Raw genomic sequence first — 27,675 nt, forward strand, 5'->3', positions numbered from 1 at the left:
GATTAGACCTCACCTGGAGCACTGCATTCAGTTCTGGACACTGAACCTCAGGAAGGGTATTGAGCTAGGTGGGGGTACAGCTCAGATTGATCAGGTTGATACTGGGTTAAAAGGGTTAAAATATGAGGAAAGATTACATAGACTAGTTAATATTGAAGATTAAGGGGTGATCTAATTGAAGTGTTTGAGATGATTATTAAATTTAATAGTGTAGGGGGAAACTATGGCTGGAATTTTGTCAGCCCTTTGGAGATGGTCTGGGAGGCGGAAGGGGTAGTAAAATCTAGGCAGAAGGCATTGGGTGGGAAACCCGATGTGTTCCCACTGCCGCCAGATATTACCAAAGGTGGGAACAGTAGCAACTTGGCTGGCGGGCAGCCAATCAATTAACTTACTGGTGGCCATTAAACCAGGCCGCTGGGATCATGATTGTTGGGACCCGCTGCGTGGGAACTCTGCCAGCTGCATCAAGGCAGCTTCCCGGGGGGAGAGGGGTGGCAGGGGTGGGATCTTCCATTCTGGACACTCCACGGCCTACATAGGGGCCCCCAGTGGTAATGACCACCCCCCCCAACTGCCCCAATGCCACCACAGGAGTGTTCACCCCTCTGATTGCCGGAACCTGTTTGCCTAGCCCTGGCACATTCGTAACTTTCTTACCAGCCCTTTGAGGGCACCTCAACACAGAGGCGCGTTCTCCTTCTCCGTGCAGTCTCAGCCGCAGCTATCTCCATCAGTAACACTGCTGAGGCTGCAGGCCTTTTCATTGCAGCTCAGGGAGGCTGGCCACTGCCTATAATTGGCTGCATGGCCCCACCACCCACCCATGCGGACTCGGGACCCGCATTTGGTCTCAACGTCAGGACGCATGTTATGCTAGTAAGATCCCAGCCTACTTCTCAGGTGGGAAAATTCAGAACAAAGGGGTATAACCTTAAATTTAGAATTAGGCTGACATGGAACCCCCTACCCCCTGGAAGCTGTTGAGGTTCAGTCAATTAAACAATTGAGATTGAAAGATTTTTGTTAGGAAGCTTATGAAAGGTTACAGAACCAAGATAGATAGATGGAGTTTAAGATACAGATCAGCCATGATCTAATTAAATAGCAGAACACAACCCTATTCCTACCTTCCTATTAGGCACAGCAGGTTTAACAGCCTGCAATCGAGAAAGCTTTTCAATTTTTAATGTGACATTTACTTATGCCATAAAACTACATTCAAAGAAATAGAAAATACACAGCAGGTCTTAGAGAGGGTAATTAAATTTTAATAAAAATCAGAATAAATTGCAATTAAATGAATGGAAAATGTCTTTGAATCCTTCTGTTTCTGTGAACCTGCCTGCAACATTAAGAGACCATCTGAGCCATCACAATCGGGGGATACGAGCACCTGAAAGTCAGGGCATGCCCAGTTTTGTAGGCAGAAATTTGCTCGGTAAAGGGATTTAATAGAGGGATATAAATGATTAAGGGGATTTAGGCATATTTTAGTTACACGGGTGGCCCACCTACACCCAAAATTCAACGTCCTTCTGAGCCACGCAATCTGATTGCACCCAGATTATGGGCATATACGCAAGTGAATGCGGAGGAAATTCCAGGTCGGAATATTTTTTTGAAAATGAGATATTCCACTGAGAATTGGGAGAAAATCTGAACACAAACTTCTTTATCATGCTTGGTGCATTTCTGCTGCGTGATAATGACATATCACTGAAGACAATTGTGGATAAATCCCCAGCTCAGAGTGCTCTGTCCTTTCATTAGAAGAAGGTTTTGTGTGATCTGCAAAGAAAAAAGAACAACCGGGAGATAAAAAAATATACTTGTTAAGAGGATGAAATTGTTTGATTGCAAGAAGGAGCCTTTTTAATAGCACACAGCAGACTGTACTGATTCTTTTGAGTGAATAATAGACGAATCCCTGGTGAAGTTAACAGCTTAAATTCAGCCATAAATTTGCATTCATGCGAGTCTTATCATAAAAATATGATGTTAAAAAGGGAACTGAGCAAGAAGTAATGCTTCATGTTAAATTTAGCACTAAGCCTAAACTGGAATTGGAATATTAGGAAATAGTGAAGCTTTTAGCTTTATTTTGTTTTACCACTAGATTTAACCTTCTGACTTGATCGTCAGCGAAGTATAATAAAATGAACTTACTTTGTTCCACAAGATTTGTTTAAAGCACTGAGGAGAGACCAGGGAAAATGAACTGAAAATAAAATGGCTGCAGAAAAGGAATAAGCAAAAATCAGATGGTTATAAATATAGTTGTACACCTCCCAGGGTAATGGTGACAGACAAAATTGTTTTAAAAATTGGAATTGATGATATCTAAGCAGCAGATACCTGAAGACATTCAAAGAGTAATTAGAGATCCAATTCTCAGTATTTCTATACACTTCCAACTGCAATTCTATTTTAAATGATCTCTCTCCTCAATATTTCTAAAAAGATTTGAGGCTAGGGATTTGTCAGTTGCTAACATTTGATTTTTCTTTCCAACGAAAGGATTATAATGGCAAGTTAATTTCATTTTGATATCCATTAGTCATTAATCTCCCACCTTACAAATCTGTTAATGAAAAATGTTGGACCAATCAGAACGTTAATCCCTGTCATAGATCCCTGTCAAATAATAAATTGCATTTACAAACTTCGCAGGAACATTATTAAACTAGATTGGTTAAATGTATGGCTACATTGCTATCATGCTCCTGACCACAATATAGGCAAATCCTGAGACAGTGGTGTGGCACAAATTCCCTTGCATCCTCCAATGTCTTTGGCATTCTTCTTAAGATGTGCAAAGCTAAAGTACTGCACGCTTGGAGTTCTGTACATGGTTTTGGTCTCCATATTATAATTGTAATAAACTTGGAGTGCAGGACTGGTTTCTTGTAAGAAACAGTAAAATTTACAGACTCCAAATGAGGCTACATGCATGTTCCCAGACCAAGGCTAAAAAACTCTGCCCCTAAGATTCCCCGCACTTAGGGCTGATTCATCTATACAGTCACATGATCCCCATAACAGTAAGAAATGGTTTAACTTATAATCATTACAATTATACTATATAGAGACATTGGAGAAGCTGCAAAAAGGATTCACAAGGATGATACCTGAACCAAGAAGTTATGCTTATCGGGAAAAGTTGCCCAGACTGGGGTTCTGTTCTCTAGAAAAGGTGAACTGATAGAGGACTTTAAAATATAGAAAGGGTTTAATATGGCAGATATAAAGAAATTGTTTCCATTTGTGGGAGTACTCAAAACTAGAGGTCATTAATATAAGAATATCACTAATAAATCCAGTAGCAACCAGGAGAAACTTCTTGATCCAGGGAGTGGTTAGAATATAAAACTTGCTTCCACAAGGTCAGTAGTTGAGGGAAATAGCATAGATGGATTTAAGGGCAAACACATCTGGCAGAAAGAAATAGAAGTGTATATATGCATAAGTTATTAAAGGTGCCAGGACAGGTGGAGAGAGCAGTTAATAAAACATAATGTTTCCTAGGCTTTATTAATAGTGGCATAGAGTACAAAAGCAAGGAGGTTATATTGAGCTTGTATAAGACACCAGTTAGACCTCAGCTGAAGTACTGCGTACAGTTCTGTGCACCAAACTTTAGGAAGGATGTAAAGGCATTGGAGAGAGTGCAGTAGAGGTTTACGAGAATGATTCCAGGATGAGACATTTCAGTTATAGAAACATAGAAACTAAGAGCAGGAGCAGGCCATTCGGCCCTTCGAGCCTGCTCCGCTATTCATTATGATCATGGCTGATCCTCTATCTCAACACCATATTCCTACTTTCTCTCCATACCCCTTGGTGCCCCTAATATCCAAAAATTTGTCAATTTCTTTCTTGAATATACCTAATGACACGGCCTCCACAGCCTTCTGTGGTAGAGAATTCTACAGATTGACCACCCTCTGAGTGCAGAAATTTTTCCTTATCTTAGTCCTAAATGGCCTGCCCCATATCCTGAGACTGTGGCCCCTGGTTCTAGACTCCCCAATCAGGGGAAACATCCTCCCTGCATCCAGTCTGTCTAGCCTTGTCAGAATTTTATGCATTTCAATCAGATCCCCTCTCTTTCTTCTAAACTCTAGTGAATACAGGCCCAGTCAAACCAATCTCTCCTCATACGACAGTCCTGCCACCCCCAGTATCAGCCTAGTGAACCTTCACTGCATCCACTCTGTGACAAGTATATCCTTTCTTAGGTAGGGAGGCCAAAACTGCACGCAATACTCCAGGTGTGGTCTCACCAAGGCCGTGTATAACTGCAGTAAAACATCCTTACTTCTGAACTCAAATCTTCTTGCAATGAAGGCCAACATACCATTTGCCTTCCTAATTGCTTGCTGCACCTGCCCATTTGCTTTCATTGACTGGTGTACCAGGACACCCAGATCCCTTTGTACATCCACACTTCCCAATATATCACCATTTAAATAATACTCTGCCTTTCTGTTTTTCACAACGAAGCGTATAACTTCACATTTATCCACGTTATACTGCAACTGTCATGTGTTTGCGCACACACACAACTTGTCTAAATCACCCTGAAGCCTCCTTGAATCCTCCTCCCAACTTACAACCCCACCCAGTTTTGTGTCATCAGCAAACTTGGAAATATTGTATTTGGTTTCCTCATCCAAGTCATTTATATATATCGTGAAAAGCTGGGACCCAAGCAATGATCCCTGTGGTACACCACTAGTCACCGCCTGCCATCCAGAAAAAAAGCCATTTATTCCCATTGTCTGTTTCCGGTCTGTCAGTCAATCCTCAATCCATGCCAGTATATTACCCCCAGTCCCATGTGCTTTAATTTTGCCCACTAGCCTCTTACGTGGGACCTTATCGAAAACCTTTTTGAAATCCAAATACATCACATCCACTGGTTCTTCCTTAACTATTCTACTAGTTACATCCTCAAAAAAATTCCAGTAGATTAATGATTTCCCTTTCATAAACCCATGCTGACTTTGTCTAACCCTGTTAATGCATTCCAAGTGTTCTGTTACCACGTCTTTTATAATAGACTCTAGCATTTTCTCCAATACTAGGCTAACTGATCTGTAATTCTCTGTTTTATCTCTCCTTCCTTTTTTAAATAGCGTGGTTACATTTGCCACCCTCCAATCTGTAAGAACTGCATCAGAGTCTATTTTAGAAGATGACCACCAATGCATCCAATACTACTTCCTTTAGTGTTACTTCCTTTAGTGCTCTGGGATCCTCAGGCCCTGGGGATTTTTCAGCCTTTAACCCCATTAATTTCTCTAGCACCATTTTTTTACTAATACTGATTTTCTTCAATTCCTCCCTCTCACTAGACCCTTGGTTCCCTAACATTTCTGGGAAATTATTTGTGTTCTCTTTTGTGAAGACAGAACCAAAATATGTGTTCAATTCTTCTGCCATTTCTTTGTCCCCCATTATAATTTCCCCTGTTTCTGACTGTAAGGGACCTACATTTGTCTTTGCTAATCTTTTTCTCTTCACATATTTATAGAAGCCTTTAAAGTTTTTATGTTCTCTGCAAGTTTACTCTCATACTCCATTTTCCCCTTCTTGATCAATCTTTTTGTCCACTTCTGCTGAATTCTAAACTGCTCCCAATCCTCAGGCTTGCTGCTTTTTCTGGCAATTTTAAGTGTTTCCTCTTTGGATCTAATACCACCGCTAATTTCTTTTGTAAGCCATGGTTGAGCCACCTTTCCAGTTTTATTTTTGCACCAAACAGGAATGATAATTGTTGTAATTCATGCATACATTCCTTAAATATTAGCCATTGCCTATCTACTGACAACCCTTTTAGTAAGGTTCCCCAATCCATCATTACCAACTCGTGCTTCATACCCTCATAGTTCCATTTATTTAGATTCAGGACCCTAATTTCGGATTCAACTTCTTCACTCTCCATCCTAATGAACAACTCTATCATTTTACGGTCGTTTTTCCCCAATGGACACCGCACAACAAAAGTGTTAATGAATCCATCCTTTCTTATTGCACAATACCCAGTCTAGGATAGTCTGCTTTCTCGTTGGTTCCTCAATGTATTGGTCTAAAAAACCATCACATACACACTCCAGGAAATCCTCCTCCACAGTATTATTGCTAGCTTGGTTTGTCCAATCCATATGTAGATTAAAGTCACCCATGATTACAGTTTTACCCTCATTACATGCATCTCTAATTTCCTGCTTAATGCCTTCCCTTACATCTCCATTACTGTTTGGGGTCCTATAGACAACCCCCATCAATGATTCCTGGCCCTTGGTGTTTCTTATCTTCACCCAAACAGATTCCACATCATGATTTTCTGAGCCAATATCCTTCCTCACTATTGCATTGATTTCCTCCTTTACTGAAGGCGCTACCCCACCTCCTTTCCCTATCTGTCTGTCCTTCCCAAACATTGAATGCCCCTGGATGTTCAGTTCCCATCCTTGGTCACCCTGCAGCCATGTCTCCGTAATTGCAATTATATCATAACCGTTTATATCTATTTGCACTGCTAATTCATCTACTTTATTGCGAGTGCTCCGTGCATTAAGATACAATGCCTTTAGACTTGTCTTTTTAATCTTGTTAGTCATCTTAGCTTTATTTTGCACTATGACCCCATTTGTTTCCCTCCCTTGTTTTTTCTGCCTTCCACTTTTGCTTCTTACTTTTTTGTCTTTTGTTTCTATCCTTGTTTCCCCCTCCTCTGTCTCCCTGCTCAGGTTCCCATCCCCCTGCCATTCTAGTTTAAACCCTCCCCGACAGCGCTAGCAGGGTTTAGTAACAAGTTTAAAATGATAGAAGATAGATTGAAGAATTTAGGACTCTTTTCTTTGGAGAATAATAAGCTGAGAGGAGATTTCTTAGATGCATTCAAAATCATGAGGGGCCTGGACAGGGTAGATAGGAAGAAACTGTTCCCATTGACGGAAGGATCAGGAACCAGAGGGCACAAGTTTAAGGTAACTGGTAAAAGAAGCAAAAGCGATGTGAGTAAAAACACAGTGAGTGGTTAGGGTCTGAAATGCACTGTACGAGAGTGTGGTGTGGGTAGGTTCAATTGAGGTATTCAAGGGCGAATTAGATGATTATTTGAAAAGAAACAATCTGCAGGGTTATTGGGAGAAGGCAGGAGAATGGCACTTGGTGAAATGCTCATTCAGAGAGCTGGTGCAGACGTGATGGGTCGAATGGCCTCCTTCTGCACTGTAACAATTCTGTGACTCTGATTCAGATAGAGTTAGATAAAGAGGGGTGGGATGAGGCTCTTGTGGAGCATAAATTCCAGCATAGACCATTGGGGCTGAATGGCCTGTTTCTGTGCTGTAGACAATGATCTTGACAGGAGCAGGCTGAGTGGGGTGGTTTGGGGTGCTGGTGAGGGGAGGCATGATAACAAAGCTTCTGCCAGGGAATCTAGAAGTTTGGGTTTCCCCGCATGCTATGGGGATTTGATTCCACAGCCTGCATACTTTTGCTTTGGCAGGCTCTCCCCCCAGAGGCCAGACTGATTGACATCTTGGCTTCTAGCTGGGGATGGAGTACTTCAGAGGAGTTGGAGCACAAGAGGATGGGGGCAGCCATCTCTCAGCTGGGTGGGGCCTGACCTCAACTTAGGGGGACAATCCTTGAACCTGGGTCAAGAGGTGTGACCAAGGATGAGGGGCAATTGCAACCCCTGACATCAGTGGAGGTAGTTTGATTGAGGGGTGGCAGCTGGGAGACGCAGGGGAAACATTTCCCTTCTGCAAAAGCTGTCCACATCTTCTTTTATCTGCCTGCTTTCCCAGGATCTGGAAAATCCAGCTGGTCAGCTGGTAAAGCAGGATAAATCAAAGGCTGCCAGTCTCATTCAAATGTATAAATGAGTAACCTGGCTCCGGAAAGTGTGTTGACTGCCTGTTCCCTTGTCGCAGAAGTGGGCAGGTTGGAGGCATGCTGGCTTTGAAATTTTGAGAGGGCTATTTTGGTGAAAGGGTGAAAATGGATGTTAAATGGGTGCTGTGCTATTAAGACATGTTTGTTTGAAAGTCTGGTTTTAGAATGCAGTTTAGGTCCTAATTGCAGATTACCATCATTTGAACTATCTGGAGGTGTTAAATCAGACTCCTGCAGGTTTAACACTCGAGCCCTGATTAGAAGCAATTTTCATGGTGCTCTATATGTGAGCTCCTCACATCAGCTTCCACTCGAGGAGCGGAGTGCTCTGGCTGACATATAACAGCAGGTTTCAGGATGGTTCAAGGGCTGAGGCAGAGGGCACACACGTGGCACTAGAGGTCCTGGCGATGAAGGTCCAGAGGTGCAGTGATATCCTGATCCTTCAGGGGTGGGTGTTGGGGGGGGGGGGTTGGGGGGGAGGTGCAGTCCATCTCGCCTCTCTTTCTCCTGTAGCAGCTGGTACTCTCCACCTAGCCTCATGTCTTTCTCCCATTCCTCCCCCAGAGCAAGGAGGACTTCTAGCAAGATTCCCATGGCTAGGTATTCCCTTTCTTGTAGTGCTTCCTATCAGATATCTATTCTGAGATGTGCCCTTCTGCCTTGGACTCTAGACATGTGACTTGGTTTGTAGACAGGCTCTGGACATACTCCTGTACCTGCTTAACACTTGTTTATTAGTACTACATCTAGTAGTTACAGAGTAGACACATTGCTCCTGGGCATGATTCCAATCTCTCTCTCTCTCTCTCTCTCTTGAGAGTCTAACACATGACTGACTGATGTCAGTAAGTACATCATCATCTACGTCATACATTAGCATATCCCATCTGTTAATCTTTTATACAACAGTATCCAATAAGGAAGAGTAGCACAACACTTACTCATTTTAGGTGAAGTCTTCAGAGAATTTCCAAAATTAAGTTGTTTGAGTGTTGGTGAATTGTTGGCAAAGTGTCCCAGGAAGCCTTCCCAATGCGTTGCAACAGTCTCCTTCAAACCTCCCGCAGCAAGTGAACAGTAAAAGGTAATATGCCTTTAAGTAGTGCTTGAAATCCTCTGCAATGACAAGTTTGTCCCAATCAGCTGGTTACTGTTAGGAGATGGACATCAAGTCAAATTCTGTTCACCAAATGCCATGCATCCTCTTTAATTAAAGCCAGCAGGCATTTTAAGTGACAATCAGCCCCCTAACGATCCACCAGGGCCCTTTCATACCGCACAGTTCAGCTCCTTTCTAAGATGGCAACTTGTGCCAAACATAGGCTAAACCAGTGTTTCAGCTCAAGACCTTATCTGGCCCACCTCAGAGTCATCTTAGCACTTAAAGCAGCCCGCAAAAAAAAATCACCCTCTTAGCTTGTTAACATCCCATCCAACCCCAACCAATCTGTTTATCGGAGTTACGATTCACCCCTCGCTAAGTCAATGTAACTGTACATGATGGTATAGAAGAAAACCCAAAAGAGACAATAAAATGATATTTTGCTGTTAAAAGAGTAAAATTTCAAATTCAACTTTTGTAGGGGAATGTAAAGAGGTTCTGTTGATATCTTTATGGAGAAATATAAATGGGCAAAAGTTCACCTCACTAGCAGCAAGTTACTTGCTTGTGGCATTGCAACTGAACCTATCTTGTTCTTGCCTGACATCCACACAAGGGCACATTGCAGGGGTCACTGCATTACAGTCAGGAACAGAAATCTCGGTTAACTTTTCCCTTTCTCATCTCGAGCGTTAAAAACCAATTGAAGGTCTCAAGCTGCTGCCCCAGTTGAGACCAAGCAATAGGTGCGGAGGGCAGGTGAGGCTGAAAATGGCTGAAGAATCCGGCAAGGCCGGGGTCACGGAGGTCGAGCAAGTTTGAACAGCAGAATTTCATGAGCATCTTGTAGCTTCACCTAGAGGTGTCAGCTGTGGCTCAGTTCATAGCACCCTCGCCTTTGAATCAGAGGGTTGTGGGTTCATGTCCCACTCCTGGAAACCAAGAACTGTGATTGTACTCGAAAGAGTTGCAATCTGTGACTGTTGATAACTCGAAAGAGTTGTAGCTTCACCTTTTGCCTGGCAGCCAGAAAGCTAAACAGCCCGGCTGCCGGGTGGGAGGGAACACTCCTGGCAGGAGGCTGCCCATAGCTGGGGATCTTTAGGGATCCTGGCAATCAGGAGGGGAAGAAATTCAGGGCTAGGGTGAAGGAAAGATCGGCAGGCGATGGGAGAGCCCTGTGATTAGGAGGACAGTGGGGGGAGGCTGAGATTGAGGCTGGTGTAAACTAAAAGCCTCCTTGTGGGTCCTGGGAGTATGCACTGCTGCACCTCCTGGTCCACAAGGAGAGTTGAATCAGTCACTTACTTTCTAGGATGGACAGCTCCTCCCTCCCTTTCACTACTAGGTTTCCTGACATCTCATAAACCTGCACAACAGCAGTAAGTTTCAAATCCAGCTCCCAATTGCTCTGTGGGAGTCTGATTTAAATATAGTAATTAAGTGTCTTGGCTCACCACAGCTGACACCTGATATCTGCAGCCATAAAAATAGCAGCAAGCAGGTGTTTTTTTTTATATTCCTTCATGGGATGTGGATGAAGCTGTTCAGACCTGCATTTGTTGTCCCTTCCTAATTGTCCTTCAGAAGGTGGTGGTGAGCCGTCACCTTGAACTGCTGTCCTTGTGGTGTAGGTACACCCACAGTGCTGTTAAGGAGGGAGTTCCAGGATTTTGATCCAGCTACAATGAAGGCATGATGATATAATTCCAAATCAGGATAATGTGTGTCTTGGAAGGAACTTTCCAGTGGTGTTGTTTCCATGCGTCTGTTGCCCTTGTCCTTCAAGTTGGTGGGGGTCTCAGGTTTGGAAGGTGCCGTTGAAGGAGGTTTGGCAAGCTGCTGCAGTGCATCTTGTAGATGGTACACACTGCTGCCACTGTGCACTAGTGGTGGAAGGAGTGAATGTTTATTGTGTGTGGGGTGCCAATCAAGTGGGCTGGTTTGTCCTGGATGGTGTGGAGCTTCTTGAGTGTTGTTGGAGCTGCACTCATCCAGGCAAGTGGGGAGTATTCCTTCACATTCCTGAATGGTGCCTTGTAGATGGTGGACAGGCTTTGGGGAGTCAGGAGGTGAGTTACTCACCGCAGGTTTCCTAGCAACTGACCTGCTCTTGTAGCTACAGTATTTATATAGCTGGTCCAGTTATGTTTATGGTAACCCCCAGGATGCTGATGGTGGGGATTCAGCAATGATATGCCATAAAATATCAAGGGGAGATGCTTAGTTTCTCTCTTTTTAGAGATGGTTATTGCCTGGCACTGTGGTGGTGTGAATGGTACTTTCCACTTATCAGCCCAAGTTTTAATGTTGTCCAGGTCTTGCTACATGCGAGTATGGGAAGCCTCAGTATCTGAGGAATTGGGAAAGGTACTGAACATTGTGAATCATCAGCGCATATCCCTATTTCCAACCTTATGATGATAGGAAGGTCATTGTTGAAGGAGCTCAAGATGGTTGGGCCTAGGACACCATCTGGAGTATGTGTGTTTAGGTCACAAACTGCTCACAATTCCCTCCCGCCCGTAATGAGGGGGTTAATATCAAAGCCAAAATAACTCATAACAGAGCAACTGACCTGGAATCTACTGGTCTGCACAGTTCATGATACACAAGACAGTGCCTTTTTGTCAGTCACCATTGGAGAGGCTACAAAGTGTGTGCTTCTATGTTTTCTTAGAGTCTCCAGATTGAGTTTTTACATATACTGTGGTTTCACTCGTTCTTTTATTGTTTGTAGATTTGGTTCTACACAAACAGCATCTTCAAAGAGGCTGGCATAAACAAGGATTACGCCCCGTACATCACACTGAGCACCGGTGCCACTGAGATCATAGCTGCAATTGCTTCTGTGAGTAAACTTTGCACCATTAAATTTACAAAGCTCAAGCCTAAATTGTCATGATCAAATATTTATTTATTTTAGAATATAATGTTTTATTTCTTAGCGGGTAGTTTTACGAATTTGTGCCACTGATGGAATACTGCCAGCAGTGGACTTTAAAACTAGGGGCTGGATCATTCTAGATTTGCATTAAATGCAGTTGCGGGCGGGTAAAATGATGTTTTACCCATTGGCCGCAATGGCGGCTTTTCACACCATATCATCCCAATCCCGCCCCATTAACTATGCATTCCCGAGAAATACGCCATTTCCACGGTGGGCAGGTTCTCATTCGCCCACCACGCTATCACCTCACCACTTCATCACGCTGGGTGCCATGTTTAAAGAGCAGCTGTGCGCAGATATCTCAGTGCTTCCAGCCCACGACTACTGCAGAGAAGATGTCCATGAAAGGCAAAAAGACTGCAGCCCCCAGGATTAATAGTGCATCACTGGAATGCAATTTGGATACCAAGGAGGCCCACCGCAATGTTCCCTACCCCCGCTCTGGCTGCAGGATGGGCAGCCAGGCTTGGGAGGTGGTGGCAGCGATGGTCAGCGCCAATGGCCTTCAAAAGAGGACAGCCAGCCAGTGTTAATAGAGGATGAATGATCCCCTCTATTCTGCTAGGGTAAGTCACTCTTTTCATCACTCTCAACTCACACACTCACAAACCCATCACACATTCACAGGCTCTCACTCACTGTCAGTTCAAGGGATATCACCATTCATTCTCTCACACACGCCTTCATTGTCCACCTGTCCATGTGTAGTAATTATGGTTTTATTTAGTGTGCAATGCACCTTTAAGAATAATACTTGTTAGGAAAATCACATGATCACATGATCTCTTGTAACCAAAAGGAGAGTAGCGCGGTGACAATAGTAGCATTCAATTTTTTTAAAGTGCCAATTGCTAAAAGACTGATTGTTTCCACTTCTATTAAAATTATTATTTGATTTTGCTGCTAAGTTATTTCTCTTTATTCTTCAGCTAGCAGGGGGTGTTTCCCACTTCTCAGCAGAGTCTCACGTTTTTGCACCACTTTCACTTGAAGTTTCCTGCCTGATGTGGAGGACGGCGCCATTTTGCGCACCCTGTTTTGTTTTTGAATCTCTCAGCAGATAGTTTAGAGGTAGAGATGGAGTTGAAAGCACACATGTAGTTGTTGCTGAGTATATTGTAAATAGACTTAATGTTTCCACTAAGAAAGTTGTCTGTGGATCAACTCTATTGCTAATAGTACAATACGACCACCCTACAACAAACTGGCGATGAGGATGGGATAGGATTGAATGGAAGAAATCAAGTTAAAAAGAAATCGGCGCTGTAACTCGCCCAGTGATTGTAAGTAGCAAGCTCTGTTAGAATTGAAGAAGCTATCCTCTCTCAAAATGCCACAATTTGGGAAAATTGATCCTTTTGAGCCTGCCACTGATGATTGATTCAAAGTTTGATGGCACCCAGTGTCCCAGATTCGAAGAATTTCAATGAATTGGTGGACCTCGTGAAAGGCCACTTTCAACCCAAGCCCTCAGTCACAATGCAGAGGTTCAGGTTTAATTCATGAAATAGAGCCCCTGGTGAGACACTTACGTGCTATGTGGCAAATTTGAAGCAGTTAATGGAACATTGTAAGTTCAGTACGACTCTGAACGACATGCTCAGATGTCGTTTAGTGTATGGTGCGAAGGAGGACACAATTCAGAAAAGATTATTGCCCAAAGTGAGTCTGGATTTCAGGAAGGCGCTAGAGATAGCACTGGCTATGGAACGTGCTTTAAGAGATTCGAAAGCAATACAGGGTGCAGATAATGGTGCCGTCCTCCACATCGGGTGGGAAACCTCAAGCGAAAGTGGCACAAAAATGTGAGACTCTGCTGAGAAGTGGGAAAGACCCCTTGCTAGCTGAAGAATAAAGAGAAATAACTTAGCAGCAAAATCAAAGAATAATTTTAATAGAGGTGGAAACAATCAGTCTTTTAGTGATTGGCAGTTTAAAAAAATCGAATACTACTATTGTCACAGATATGGATATATGATGAGGCAGTGCAAGGAAAGATTCAAGCAGGCTTGTAAACAAAAGAAGCCCAATGAAATCTACAATGTAGAAGAGCCTGAAACAACAAATTCTGACATTTACTGGTAGTTTAATCTGAAAGTTGGAAAGGCAGAACCAATATTTGTCACCGTGAAAGTAAATGGCAAACCTGTTAAAATGGAAGTAGACTTGGGAGCTTCCACTACTGTAATTGGGGAACATACTTTCAGGTATTTGAATAATGGTGAATATCAATTAAGTTTAGAACAAACAGCTGCCAAGCTAAAAACATATACGGGTGAAGACATTCAAGTAAAAGGCATAAGCAGAGTAACTGTCCATTGTGGAAGCCAATTGGAAAAGCCACCAGTATTGGTATTGAGAGGCAGAGGACTAAGCCTTCTAGGGCGAAATTGGTGAAGGGAAATCTACCTTGATGGGCCACTGAGATTCACAAAGAAAGCTGGAAGCATCCCTGTTCTGAAAAAGGAGTGTGTAAGGACTCAACAACCTAAAGAAATGTAGGTTGTCTTAAGCCACAATCTGGAAGAACAGCAGAAGAAACTTGAAAAGACCCTGCTTGGTGACAGAGTTTGAGATGAGGTGAGCAACCTTCTCAGGGAAAAATAAAACTTGTTGAAAGACCTTCACACATGACAAGATTCTCTCAGGTCAGAGTCTGTACCTCTGGAAAAGTATGAAGAGAAACAGAAAGAGTTCAGCACTTCTCTGAACAAACTGAAGAATGAGTTGGCAAAGAAGACGCAACAATGTTCAATTTTCCAGGAGGCAGCAAATGCAAAAAAGAGATGGGAGAGCTGAAGAATCAGCTAAATGAAGCCAAAGAGGCTTTCGAAGCAAAAGTCACAGAATTTTCCAAAAAGCAGACAGTTAATGAAATTTTGGGAGACTCAGCCACCGAATTCAGATAAGTTGAGCTGGCATCTGAGAGAAGTCTGGCCAATAGTGAAGTCAAAAAGAAGGCCAAGTCTGCACTAGAAAGAAGAAGTTCATAGAAAGAAGATACAGAAATACTAATAGGGCCTTAACTCTGGCAGCATACAAATATGCTTTCATACATAGGCCCGGCAGTCAAATCGTAAACACCGATGCCCTTAGTCATTTGCTGTTACAAGAAAATTATGAGCATGTCCCAGTTCCACAGGAACTTGTTTTACTGTTAATGGCAGCATCCAATTTCCAGCATCTGCAGTTTTTTGCTTTTATCAATATGTTAGTAATAACTGATCTCAACACCCTTCACGCTCAAGGCCTTTAACTATAGGAAACAACATATTATTAACTGCCATTCCTTGTGGCGGCAAGGCTGTTTGCTTTTCCTTTGCTAATTAAGAATAACAGTAAGTGAAATAGATAATGTTTCTTGAACTCTGGGACACCCCATCCCACATTTTGAGCGTTAATTGTATTTTTGTGGCCACGAGTAAGAGTCTCAGAACATGGCTGAACTTCCAAGATGTGCCGAGGGGTGGAGGTGGGAAATATTCAACAAAGGACGATTCAGAAAAAGAAACTTCTCAAAGAAACAACAAAGCTCAGCATGCTGGTTTGCTTGCACTACCATCAGGCTGTCTGCACTGTGAATATTTATTGTGTTAGGACACCTGTTCTCATTCTGAACTAGGAAATGCAAACAACATAATTATTATGACCCAAACAGCATTGAGGTTGGGATAGTTAAGCAATGAGGTTACTTATGACAAAGGCATACTGTATCATATGTGATATGAAGTGCATTAACTCGTTTTCTAGCTTTGTGACAAAATGAGAAGGATACAAATGATGATTTTCTTTTCAGTTCACAAGTCTCCAACGTGTAAAAAGTAGTTGACATAAAACAGCAAAATTGTTAAAAGTCAAAGGCCGGGATATACCAGCTCCACCCATCGCTGGGATCTTCTGGTCCTGCCAAAAGTCAATGGGCTTTTGGCTAACCCACCGCATCCCCCGTGGCAAGTCCCACCACAGCAGGGCCAGAAAATCCTGGTGAATATTACAGAATCACAGAATCACATACTCCTTCAGAAAGCCTGCAAGCTCCTTCACAACAATCTAAATTGTCCGTTTTATAAGTGCCCCTTCCTGCCAGAGTGAAAGATGACTTCAACTTCAACAATGATTATTGTTGAGACTCTCATAACCAGGAACCTTCATAAAGCTAGGCACAGTCATAGGCCTTGCCAATTAGGCTGGAAATCAGAGAGACTATTTACCTGTCACATCAGTCAATTATATGGAGGAACGAAGGGGAGGGAAAGGAGAAGTTGTGGAGGAGAGGCTTCAGTTGTTGAACAGGGAGCGTTCGGAGCTCACCTTGCAACCTACAGGCTACAACTCAGTTCGGGAAGCCCTGCTTTAAGAGGTGATCATTTAACAGAATAAGTTTGGATTTTGAGGGAGTAATTTGTTTGCAACACCTACTGAAACATTCCTAACTGGTATTTGTAATGATTCATGAGTGGGCTCAGTTTGATGATGTCATATTGTGTGGCTGATGAGTTGTCTAAAATGATAATAATTCTATTTCATCAGGCTTGCTCAACTGTGCTAATTTTAAACTTGCGGGCTAGAAGTTATTCAAATTATTTTAAAACCAGTATGAATCATACAGTGATCAGTTACTGTAGATTTTTTAATATTATGATTTGCCAATTGGATAGAAGATGAAGGGCCTTTAAACATTATGACATTGAGCAGAAAATCCTTGAATTTAAGACCTATTTCAGTGAAAATATGCATTTTTTTGGTGTGAGCTCAGCTTCTAAATTTGTAAGAGTAAATTTTCAGAGAGTCTAAGCCTCATGCACCCAGCAAGAAAGGGGCAAGTAGGTTAATAAATTGCAGGGGAGTACTTACAGCTCCCTTCCTGACATGCTGCCACCCACCACCATTTTAACTGCACACTTTTCAAAAGCAGCTGAAATGTACAGGAACAGCAACAGCAGACTTAGCAAGCAGCAGCAGCTGGGCCTATCAGAAGTTAGCAGGTAAGGGATTCCAGCAAGACTCTCCTGTATTGCCCAGCATCACAGATGCCAGTCTTCAGCCAATTTGATTCAGTCCACGTGAAAAGGTATGGGCCCTGACAACATTCCAGCAATAGCACTGAGGACTTGTCCTCCAGAACCTGCCGTGTTACAACACTGGCATCTAACTGGCTATGTGGAAAATTGCCCAAGTATGTCCTGTACACAAAAAGCAGGACAAATCCAACCCGGCCAATTACCACCCCACCAGTCTACTCTCAATCATCAGTAAAGTGATGGAAGCGATCATCAACAGTGCTATCAAGCGGCACTTGCTTAGCAATAACCTCTTCACTGATGCTCAGTTTGGGTTCTGCAAGGGCACTCAGCTCCTGACCTCATCACAGCCTTGGTTCAAACCTGGACAAAAGAGCTGAGCACCAGAGGTGAGGTGAGAGTGAGGTGAGGAGAGCCGCCTCCCAAGGTATTTTTTCTCCTCCCCCCCTTCCCTCCAGATTTCCCCAGCCCTCCTGCCCTGACAATCCTAGCCCCTACAGCAGACTAGCCCAGAGATGCCAGGCCTACCTTCAGACCCGGGCTTCATTGGTGTCTCCTCTTTGAGATTGTCTGCAGTTCCAGCAGTGGCCACTAGTCCCAGTGGTGCTGCAGGGGCCAGAAAGCAGCCGGCCATTTGATTGGCTAGCAGCTCTCAGAGGTGGGACCTCCTTTCTGATTGGGGCCCACCTTGAGCCAATTAAAGGCTTGAAGGCCGTTAAATGGCTGGGGGGGAGCGAGCAGGCCAAGCGGAGGTGAGCTCGTTGGGGGGTGGGGATCTTGCCTGCAGCGTAAAATTAAGCCCATAGTGGGATTTTTAAAAAAGAAATTTACTAACTCCTACAAGTTGCTCCCTGAGTGTTCTCAGCAAAGCCGGTGGAGAATTGTTTTTCCTTATTTTTGTGACTCTCTTGAGTTGATTGTGGCTAGTGATTTTGCATGCTCATACCTCTAAGAGGCTGGCTGTAGACAGCTGCACCTGACCAGCTGGGTTTCTTGTATGGTGGCAGGGATTTGGCTGAGGGGACGTAAATGCAGCAGATGCATTAGTATCCTGAGAGAAGGTAATACACATCACTCCGATCTTGCCATCGGCATATACATATTACTGGGACTTATCACTTCCACTGATCCACATGAAAGTAGACTATTTGAAAAGCCCTAATATTCAGTTCACCAATCCGCCCAAGCTTGAACCTGTCTCTCTAAGGAGACCAGGGGCCAGAGCCTGTTTGGCAGTCATATGAACTTCCAACAAAGCTCCAAAGGTTCCTGATACTGACTCCTTTTGTGAGATGGTGATGCTGTGCAGGGTTGACTGCCGAGTATTGATGCCATACGGGATGACATGACACAGGCTGGAAGTAGACTCCTCCACACTCTTAGCCATTGCACTGAAACTCTTCAGTAGGATTTCAAAACCTTATACAACTGCAGAGCTGGAAAAGGACCCCACACTCCAGTCAGCTATCTCTTGGGCTGTCTTTGTCACCGGTATCTGCTTCTGCTTACTGGTACTGAGTATTTCGCCAGCTGCAGACCTCAGCCTCACCATCTAACCCACAAGGACAGCCAATGTTTAAGCTACCTCAAAAGGGAGGATGAAATGACTGATGATCTATCTTCATGGGGATTATCGTCCCCTAAGGAATCTTCTGCAGAAGCCTCTTGCTGCTGAGAAGCACTTGGAGAAAAATGAATGGCAAATGCAAGGTGGTCATTTGAAAGTCTTGGGAATGTAACTTGAAGTAAGAATATTTTCTGAGGCAAATGAGTTTGGCAGGTAATAGGCAGACACCCTGCTCAGGTTAGCAACTGATCTTGTCTTCTCTAAAGCTCATGGCTCTGGTTGGACCATTGATTGGCAGGGTTTTTTGGCCTGCTTTAGAGAGGGCAATGTGGTTGGGTATTCCTCCTCTGCAGAAAGAGATGGGGAGCATTAACCAGTGACTGGTGACAAGGGAAGTTGAAATGTGTAGGGCTTGTGCGCACAGTGCATCTGGTAAGAGCTGGAGAAGAAGCAAGATGGAATGAGGATGAAGAAGTCCAGATGTACAATCAAGTGTGTTGAATGTAGCCAGGAAGAGGGGCTGGGAGGAATTTGTGGTTATGTAAATGTTGAGTTGTAAGAAGAGAGTAGTGTTGGAGGGTGGTATGAAGAGAGCAAAGGAACTGGTGAGTGTGCTTGGAATGAGAAAGGTGTTGCAGTGTGCTTCTGTGGTTGTGTGGGTGTAATGAAGGGGAAGATGTGAAAGGATTGTTGGCAGACTTGTTGAGAGACGTGGGCCAGGATTTTCCGGCCCTGTTGTGGTGGGACCTGCTGCAGGAGATTCAATGGCCCAGCCAAAAATCCATCTTATCACTTTATCATGGTCCATTCTAACCCTTATTATTTGCTGAGAACCTGCAAGTCAAGGATGAGACCCTTAATGTTGCCTGATCATTCATGAGAGATGAAAAAGACTGATATTAATGTCTCTGTCATGTGCAGTTGCAGGGCAGGTGTCTCTATAGATGCCAAGCTCTCCAAGGTGTGCAACAGAACCCCATTCCTACAGCTTGTAGAATCCATTACACCAGCTGCCATGTCAGGGAAAACTCAATTCTTGGATCTATCCCGATGACTCTCACAATCTGTCATCCTACTTTTAACAGCTGGGCCTGGAGATCAGAGCCCCTGCCCTACTCAGCTGCCCCCAGCTTCTCCAGTACCACCTTCACCATCACCTGCTGACTTGTGGTCTGTGTTTCATACAATGTACTCTGCTGAACTTCACCTGCGGTAGGGATGTACTCATGCTACAGTTTGCAAGAGTGGCTGGGTGTCATGTGAGGTGTACGATGGCTCCTGATTACTGACCCCCACTCTGCCCCTTCTGCCTTACATACAGGCAGAGAAAGGAAAACTAGTGTAACCAACCAATTCTCATTCCAACTTGGCACCAGCAGCATTTTCCAAAGCAATGGTTTGGCGCTGCTGCTCAATGAAGGCTTGGTGTCAGTGATAGTATGACTAAATAAGATAGAGAATGAAGAATATACAACATGTTGTGCTTTGTGTTTCCTCATCTTCTACTTCCTCTTCTATGCCAAGCCCTCAAACTTGGAGTCTGTCCTCAAAAGTGGGGAGAGGATGCAGTTTGGCCAGTTCTCCTCACAGAGTTTTCTTCAATCTTTTATTATGCCCTGATTTATTCTACAAGAACAGCAACATGCATTTCAATATAGGAACAGGAGTAGGCCATCCAACCCCTCAAGACTGTTCTGCCATTCGTTGAGATTATGGTTGATTTGTATGCTAACCTCCTTTGCCCATCTTGGCTCCATATCCCTTAATACCCTTGACTAGCAAAAGCTTGGATATGACCTGAAAACAAGTGTGGGGATTGTGGTGGATGATTAACCTGTGCCATTCTGTATGGTTGCAGCACAGTAAGCTCATGCTATGTGCTCTTCTAAATGATTACTGTGTGCATCCAGCACTACCATGTTGTTCATTAGCTCACGCATCACCAGGGGCCCTGTTAGGTCAAATGTCAAATGTCTAACTCGACCTAAAGGCAGTCCGCCCCTCTTGAGTGATGCACTGTGGTTGCAAGGAAATATAGGAGATCTTTTTCAAAATGGAATCAATGGTTTGGTACTTTGAGCAATGGCTGAACATGTAAAAAAGTGTGTGCCAATGTTTTCAAACACTGGATTGGAAGCCTTTGTGGAAGAGGTGGAAAGGAGGATAGGTGTCTTTACATCTGCAGTGGGGATAAGTGAGATAGAAGGAGGCCCGCCAGACATTATGTTCAGGAGGCAGCGGGGGCAAGTAGTAGTAGTGGAGGTCAATGCCAAGAATGATGCTTCTAGAAAATGGATGTAGTGGTGCAGGAAGAAGTTTAATGATCTGACTGAAGTTGTCAAGGTAACTTCATCTTCAAATCCTATGAACTGCACCAGGAGCTTCACCCACTGCTCAGTTCCATTCACCTCCATCACCCATATCAATATTCTCTATCAGCCTGGATTTAAACTTAATATTCATATGATTTACCTCACCCTCACATAGACAGAACTCTTACGAGCCTCACATCCACAACTCACAGTTCACATACACTAGTAGCTGTTCAATCCTGACAGCGACATTACCAAAAATATTGCATGACACTCACTGATATACTTCCCTCTTTCTCATAGGAGAAGGTGGCATCTTACAGCAGGCAACAGCAAAATTCTGGAGAGTCACAAAAATGCCTGCATGCTTTATCACCAATGGAGGAGACAATAATAGACATTGCTGAGGACGTAGCCACTGGTGGTGCTGAAGCAATTGATGATGAGGATATCAACATACTTAATCTCCTTCTCCCATTTCACTTCTTCCTCATCCCTCAATCTCTCCTGTATCACAAGCTTCAGATAGTGTAAGCATGTACTTCTTACTTTTCCCTTTCCCCTCACCACAGCCAAACCATTATTCCTTCTTCATTTCTGATGTCACAATTTCTATTGCAGCACAAATTGCTTGCAATAAAGGTGTGAGTGCTGCATTAGAAGCTCAGACTGCTGCTATCGTGGCTGTAGATACCAGTATTCAAAGAGGCTTCCAGGGCATCACAACAATCCCTCAATCTGTTCTCCAATTGATTACTAGTATTGCTGAGCTGCCACCCTGGGCGAGTAACAGTGGCTTCAAGAAATATGAACAATACCATTCATACTCCCACGTCTGCCAGTGTTCATTGCCTGTCAGCCATCCAGCCCAGACTACTGTGGCCCATGTCAAGATGGTGGAGTCTGAAGCCAGGTCTTCTAGAGCCAGAGCTGCTGGAGGTCATTCGGCAAGGCCAAATGCAGTCTCCTCCACTGAAATCAGTCGGCTTCCATCAGCCATACTGCAGCTACTGAGGAAGCAGCCCATGTCCAAATGCAGCAAGACCTGGCCAATATCCAGATCTGGGCTGACAAGTGGCAAGTAACATTCGCGGCACACAAGTGCCAGGCAATGACCATCGCCAACAAGAGAAAATCCAACCATCGCCCTTTGACATTCAATGGCATTACCATCACCGAATCCCCCACGATCAACATCCTGGAGGTTACCGCTAACCAGAAACTGAACTGCACCAACCATATAAATACTGTGGCTACAAGAGCAGGTCAGAGGCTAGGAATCCTGTGGCAAGTAACTCACCTCCTGACTCCACAAAGCTTATCCACCATCTACAAGGCACAAGCCAGGAGTGTGATGGAATACTCCCCACTTGCCTGGGTGAGTGCAGCTCCCACAATACTCAAGAAACTTGACACCATCCAGGATAAAGCAGCCTGCTTGATTGGCACCCCTTCCATAAACATTCACACCCTCCACCACCAATGAACAGTGGTAGCAGTGTGTACCATCTACAAGATTTAACTCTTAGAACCCTAGTAACATTCTGGTGAAGCTGCGCTGCAGTCATTTTAAGGACAGTATAGCCCTTCTGGTGGGGCGGAATGGGGGAACATCAAGGTCACCGCTCCATTTTCTTGACAGAACAATCACATTCTGCCTGATTTAGTGTGGGATAGTGGAGAAATATCCAGCCCTTTGAGTTATAGCAGCACTTGAAGTAAATAACAAGCAAAGCAAAGCACCTGGTTAATGAACACAAGTGTGCTGAAATCTGGGAACAAAAAGGCAGATGCTTGGTGTCATCACATTTTCAAATCTCAGCCCTGGAGCGATTGTGATTAATAATTCTGAATTTGAGTATACATCTACACAGATAAGGCCAGAAGAGATCATGGTAATATCACCTGCATGTGATGCATTTAATGTGGATTATTTATGCTTTCAGGCTGTGCATTTGTAAACAAATGAAAAGAGATATTGCCAAACACGTTCTGGTGATGACTGCATTCCTTTAGACACCTTCTGCTCCAACCTCCAGAAAAAGATGTGAGGAGATGAAAAGCTGTAACCAATCTTTACTGAACCAATTTTTACTAAATTTATGGTATGGCAGTATACCCTGGACAGTCCCCATCAATCTCTCTTCTGTGCTTCAATACAACCAGAGGCCATTAGTTTTATGGTTTTAATCAGTGTGTAAGACATTTATTGGCTGTAACAGTACAAACAACCAAACAAGAGTTACTTAAATTAACTCACTCCATTCAATTTACTCAGCCACTTACTGTAACATTGAAATAATACAATGTGTACCGTAACATTGCAGACATGCAAGGGAGAAACTGAAACAGGTAAATAAATGATGAGTTGAGTTGGGCAGTTGTTCCCACTAATCTACATTTTGTATTTACTTGACATACATTTAAGCAAAAGGAAAATTAAAATAAGGGTTTGGATTTTGATTGGTAATGACAGCAAAACTGCCTGCATTTGCCATCATTCCTCCGAAACTGACAGGAATTTTGGGAATTTGGACATACGTAGTTAAGGTGGCAGAGGAGATGTAGGATAGGGGTGAAGAAGAGCTCTCAGCAGGAGGGCACATTGCTCATGGTGTTCAGGAAGCAATTCTCCAACTTGATCCTCAAAAAGAACAGTGTGTCAGATGCCTCTGCTTCACTAAGGATATCCTTACTGAAATCTGTCACCTGCCCTAGCCACAACTGCAGCCTTAGAGCAGGGCTATGACCAGGTTTCTAGTAGCTGTGAAGATTACTGGGGCCATGCACTTTTTTTTGCACCATGCTCCTTCCAGACTGGAGTAATGTCTCCCAGTTTGCTATCCACTGTTGGATAAGATTGAGGCTCAGTATTCCAAGAGGGGTCAACACATTTCATTCTATCTGGCCAGAGCGCATCAAACAGAGACAACTTGCGGCTTTGGGAGGATTGCAGGTATCTACCATGGAGCTATTGACTGCACAGACATCACTTAGAAAGTGCTGCTTGTCAACTTTGAGATGTATCCCAACCAAAAGGGGATTCAACTTCCTCAACATCCAACTGGTGTATGACCATACACAAAGACTCATGTGAGTCAATGCCTAGTAGCCTGACAGCAGTCATGAGACCTTCATTCTTTTGGCAGTCCACGGTACATTCTGCATTTGAGCCACCATGAGAAACCAGAAGGTGGCAATTGGGATCCGAGAGCTATCTGCTGACAACATGGTTCATGACTCTAGCCTGCAACCCACGCACATGTGGAAAGCATGCATCCAACAATAGCCATGCAACCAGACAAAATATACAGCCCAATATCCAGACTTGGGCTGACGAGTGGCAAGTAACATTTGCGCTACATAAGTGCCAGGCAATGACCATCGCCAACAAGAGAGAATCCAACCATTTCCCCTTGAAATTCAATGGCATTACCATCATTGAATCCCCCACTATCAACATCCTGGGGGTTACCGCTAACCAGAAACTGAACTGCACCAGCCATATAAATACTGTGGCTACAAAAGCAGATCAGAGGCTGGGAATTTTGCAGCGAGTAACTCACTTCCTGACTCCCCAAAGCCTGTCCACCACCTACAAGGCACACGTCTGGAGTGTGATGGAATACTTCCCACTTGCCTGGATAAGTGCAGATCCAACAAAAATCAAGAAGCTTCACACCATCCAGGATAAAGCAGCCCACCTAGTTGGCACCCCATCCACAAACATTTGCTCCCTCCACCAACGAAATACAGTAGCAGAAGTGTGTACCATATACAAGATGCACTGCAGGAATTCACCAAGGCTCCTTAGACAGCACCTTCCAAACCCACAGTCGCTACCATCTAGAAAGACAAAGACAGCAGACACATGGGAACACCACCACCTAGAAGTTCCCCTCCAAGCCACTCATTGTCCTGACTTGGAAATATATTGTCATTTCTTCATTGTTATTGGGTCAAAATCCTGGAACTCCCTCCCTAACAGCACTGTGGGTGTACCTACACCACATGGACTGCAGCGGTTCAAGAAGGCAGCTAGCCACCACCTTCTCAAGAGCAACTAGGGATGGGCAATAAATGCTGGTCTAGCCATTGAAGCCCATACCCCATGAATGAATAAAGAAAATCATAGTGCTGACCATTGGTATACTGTAACAATGGCTTTGCTGCCTGGGTCACTCTGAAGGAACCCTTGTAGTACTAAGCAGAACAGGTATCAAGACTCATAGTGTTCTGCTGCATGCTGCACAGTCATTGCCAGCAGCTACACGGTGATCAGCTGAGGTGCAGGAGGTTGAAGAGGAATTGAGGAGGCAACTAACAAAGTCCATTTTTGGCTGAGCTGTCTGTGATTGACTCATGTAACTGCAATGCCAGTGAACTCAACGCCAATTTCCCTTTAATTAATAGTCCTACAGCTTACCTACCCTGTTACCGACCATCACAGCATCCGCTTATCACAATGCAAAAATAAAAGCCAACACAAAATAAAACATTTCAAACCAAGCATATGAATATAAGCAAGCCACATGTCAACTTTTGTGCCTTCTCTTAGTGTTTGTCTTCCATTTGCTTTTGCCTGTTCTATTGCTCCTATGCAGTACTACGCCGGTGGCTACAGGATGGCTGGTGGAAGACCATTGACTTTCATTTGGGGAGACTGCAGATGTCTTTGCAGGATGCCCTGAAGAAACTCTGGGCATTAGAAGTCCCAGTGTCACAAAGCTGTCATATTTTTCACTATATTATTGGGGGACATTGTAAAGTAGGTTTATGTGTGTGTGGTTCTGTGTGTGGCTGATTTAATTAAATTAGAGACAGATAGACTGCAAGGTTGAAATTATCAAAAGAGTTAAGTGTAAAATGGCTTTTGAAATGCTAATGAATGAGCTAGGATAAAATCAGCAGATAGGGTAATGTAATGAAATTTACATTTTAAGATAAGTGGAGAGGTGTTTGGTTTTCAAAGAGACATGATAAGGTTTTTATAACTGACAAGATAAATAGGACAAGGTTATTACATTGATTTTTTCCCAAAAGTGCTGACCATGATTACAACATAAAAGATTTTTATATTATGGGAAAAGTAAATTCCAAAGACATGGGGGAACATTGGGATTTACAAATCAAAGAAGGAGAAATGCATTTAAAGAAGGATGGAAGGCTGTGTGAGAGGGTGGCCATGTGAAATCTGAAAGGTACACCATGTGAAACAGACTTGGGAAAAAGCCCCTAGCCACTTTGCAGAAGTTTGCTGTACCAGTAACCAAAGTTGCGTTAAAAGCCTTTGGAATTCCATTGTCGAGTGGGTGCTTGTGGTAACCTTACTGGATTATCTATATGAACTTAAAATCTATTTTGGACTGTTGCCTTAAAGAGGGTGTATAGTTGGGAGTCTGGTTAATTAGGAATTTTGGAAATTGTTATAATATTAAGTTACTATGTAACTGCAATCTTGCATATGTGTTTTATTCTTTTCTTTTGTTAATAAGTGTTTTAATTTACTTTTTTAAATATTTAAAAGTGTTAGTGGATGCATTACTTCTGAATTCAGTGCACAAACCTTTTTGTAATAAATACAAATTGCAAAACCGTTGTGATAGCGTGGCCAAGTTTCCCTTGTGGATTTGGTCAGCCTGGCAAATACCACCTGCTGTATCATAACACTGACTTTGGACTGCACCACCTCAACATGGGTGGCAGCAGTGTGGGCTGACAGGCAAGAGCAAGGGCACTAGCTGAGTGGCAGAGGTGAGAACATGAATATTATTGTCATCCTGAGAGAGGACAGCATGTTCGTTCTCCACAGAGCCACTGCCTTCCATGGTGCAGAACCTCAGCAATCTTGGTAAACTGTTGGAGCGCAAATGGCTGGGCATGAGACACTGCAAGTCTTTTTGAACACTGCTATCTGCAGTTACAATGGCAATAGCCTGAGCCTGCATTACAGCAAGCTGACCTTGAAGATTTCAGCCTGAACTTCCACTGCAGCAATCAGACGTTGGCTATCTTCTGCTTGTGCTGCAATGAAAGCTGAGACATCGGCCATCAGAAGTTCCATCATGGGTGGGTTTGCAAGTGTGTGAATAGAGTTGGCCACCACATTCATAATGAAAAGGATGGGCTCTAAGCTCTGCGCAAAGCCCAATGCAGAGTTAGGGCTGGACTCCTCCATGCTCCTTGATATTGCACACAGGCTTTCTGGCAGATTTTTCTTGCTCTCTCCCTTGGTTGGAAACCACGCTGCCTGGCACCTCACCACATGGAAATCCTGATCTTTATGCTATGCTCTAAATTACATGTAATGACTGTATCTGAGCTGCTGGCTGTGAAATCAAGTGACAGTGTTTTGTCTCCATCGGTGTCTCCCTAATCTTCCATCTATTGTTATTCCACCACTGCCTGGCCAGTTTGCAGTTTTTGGGTATCTGAAAGGAGAAAGGCCCATGGGTAGAATTGTGATGACGGGAGGAAGTGAAAGTAAGCAGTGCATGGTTATATCATCCGCAGTTTGCAAATCAGAAGAGAGTGTGGGATGAAGAGGAAGTGGAATGTATGAAGGTGGATTAAGCATGATGATGCTGTCATTTTCTATGGTTTCAACCCCACCAGGCTTGAGTCATCGTGATTCCATTGATGGTGAACACTGTCTCCACCAAGGCAGGGGGAAGGACCTGTCCCTCCCCAATGGTTAGGTCCTGCTGCCTCCAATTCTGCACCTCCTTGTCCTGCAAGAGAGAGGGAAGTGTGTCAATGAGTGTGGTGCAATCCGTTTGGCTCTCGTGGATAAAAAGCTAGCAGTG

General features: G+C 43.7%; 1 protein-coding gene and 1 long non-coding RNA gene across 3 annotated transcripts in view; one reads left to right on the forward strand and one right to left on the reverse strand.

Annotated features, from left to right (window-relative positions):
- The window catches only part of slc2a9l2 (solute carrier family 2 member 9, like 2), a 461,881-nt gene that overhangs the window by 277,538 nt on the left and 156,668 nt on the right, over window positions 1-27,675 (forward strand). For both annotated transcript variants that reach the window (XM_078541911.1, XM_078541919.1), the window contains exon 9: window positions 11,760-11,870. In XM_078541911.1, the coding sequence (XP_078398037.1) occupies window positions 11,760-11,870 (111 nt within the window). The remainder of the gene's footprint in view (window positions 1-11,759; window positions 11,871-27,675) is intronic.
- On the reverse strand, window positions 1,270-10,429 carry LOC144680683 (uncharacterized). Its single transcript, XR_013576604.1, has 3 exons — window positions 10,328-10,429; window positions 8,859-9,033; window positions 1,270-1,791 (listed from the first exon to the last, which is right to left on the reverse strand). It is a non-coding gene; the product is annotated as an uncharacterized LOC144680683 (long non-coding RNA).

Source organism: Cetorhinus maximus, chromosome 1 (genome assembly GCF_964194155.1).
Source record: "Cetorhinus maximus chromosome 1, sCetMax3.hap1.1, whole genome shotgun sequence".
Taxonomy (NCBI): domain Eukaryota; kingdom Metazoa; phylum Chordata; class Chondrichthyes; order Lamniformes; family Cetorhinidae; genus Cetorhinus; species Cetorhinus maximus.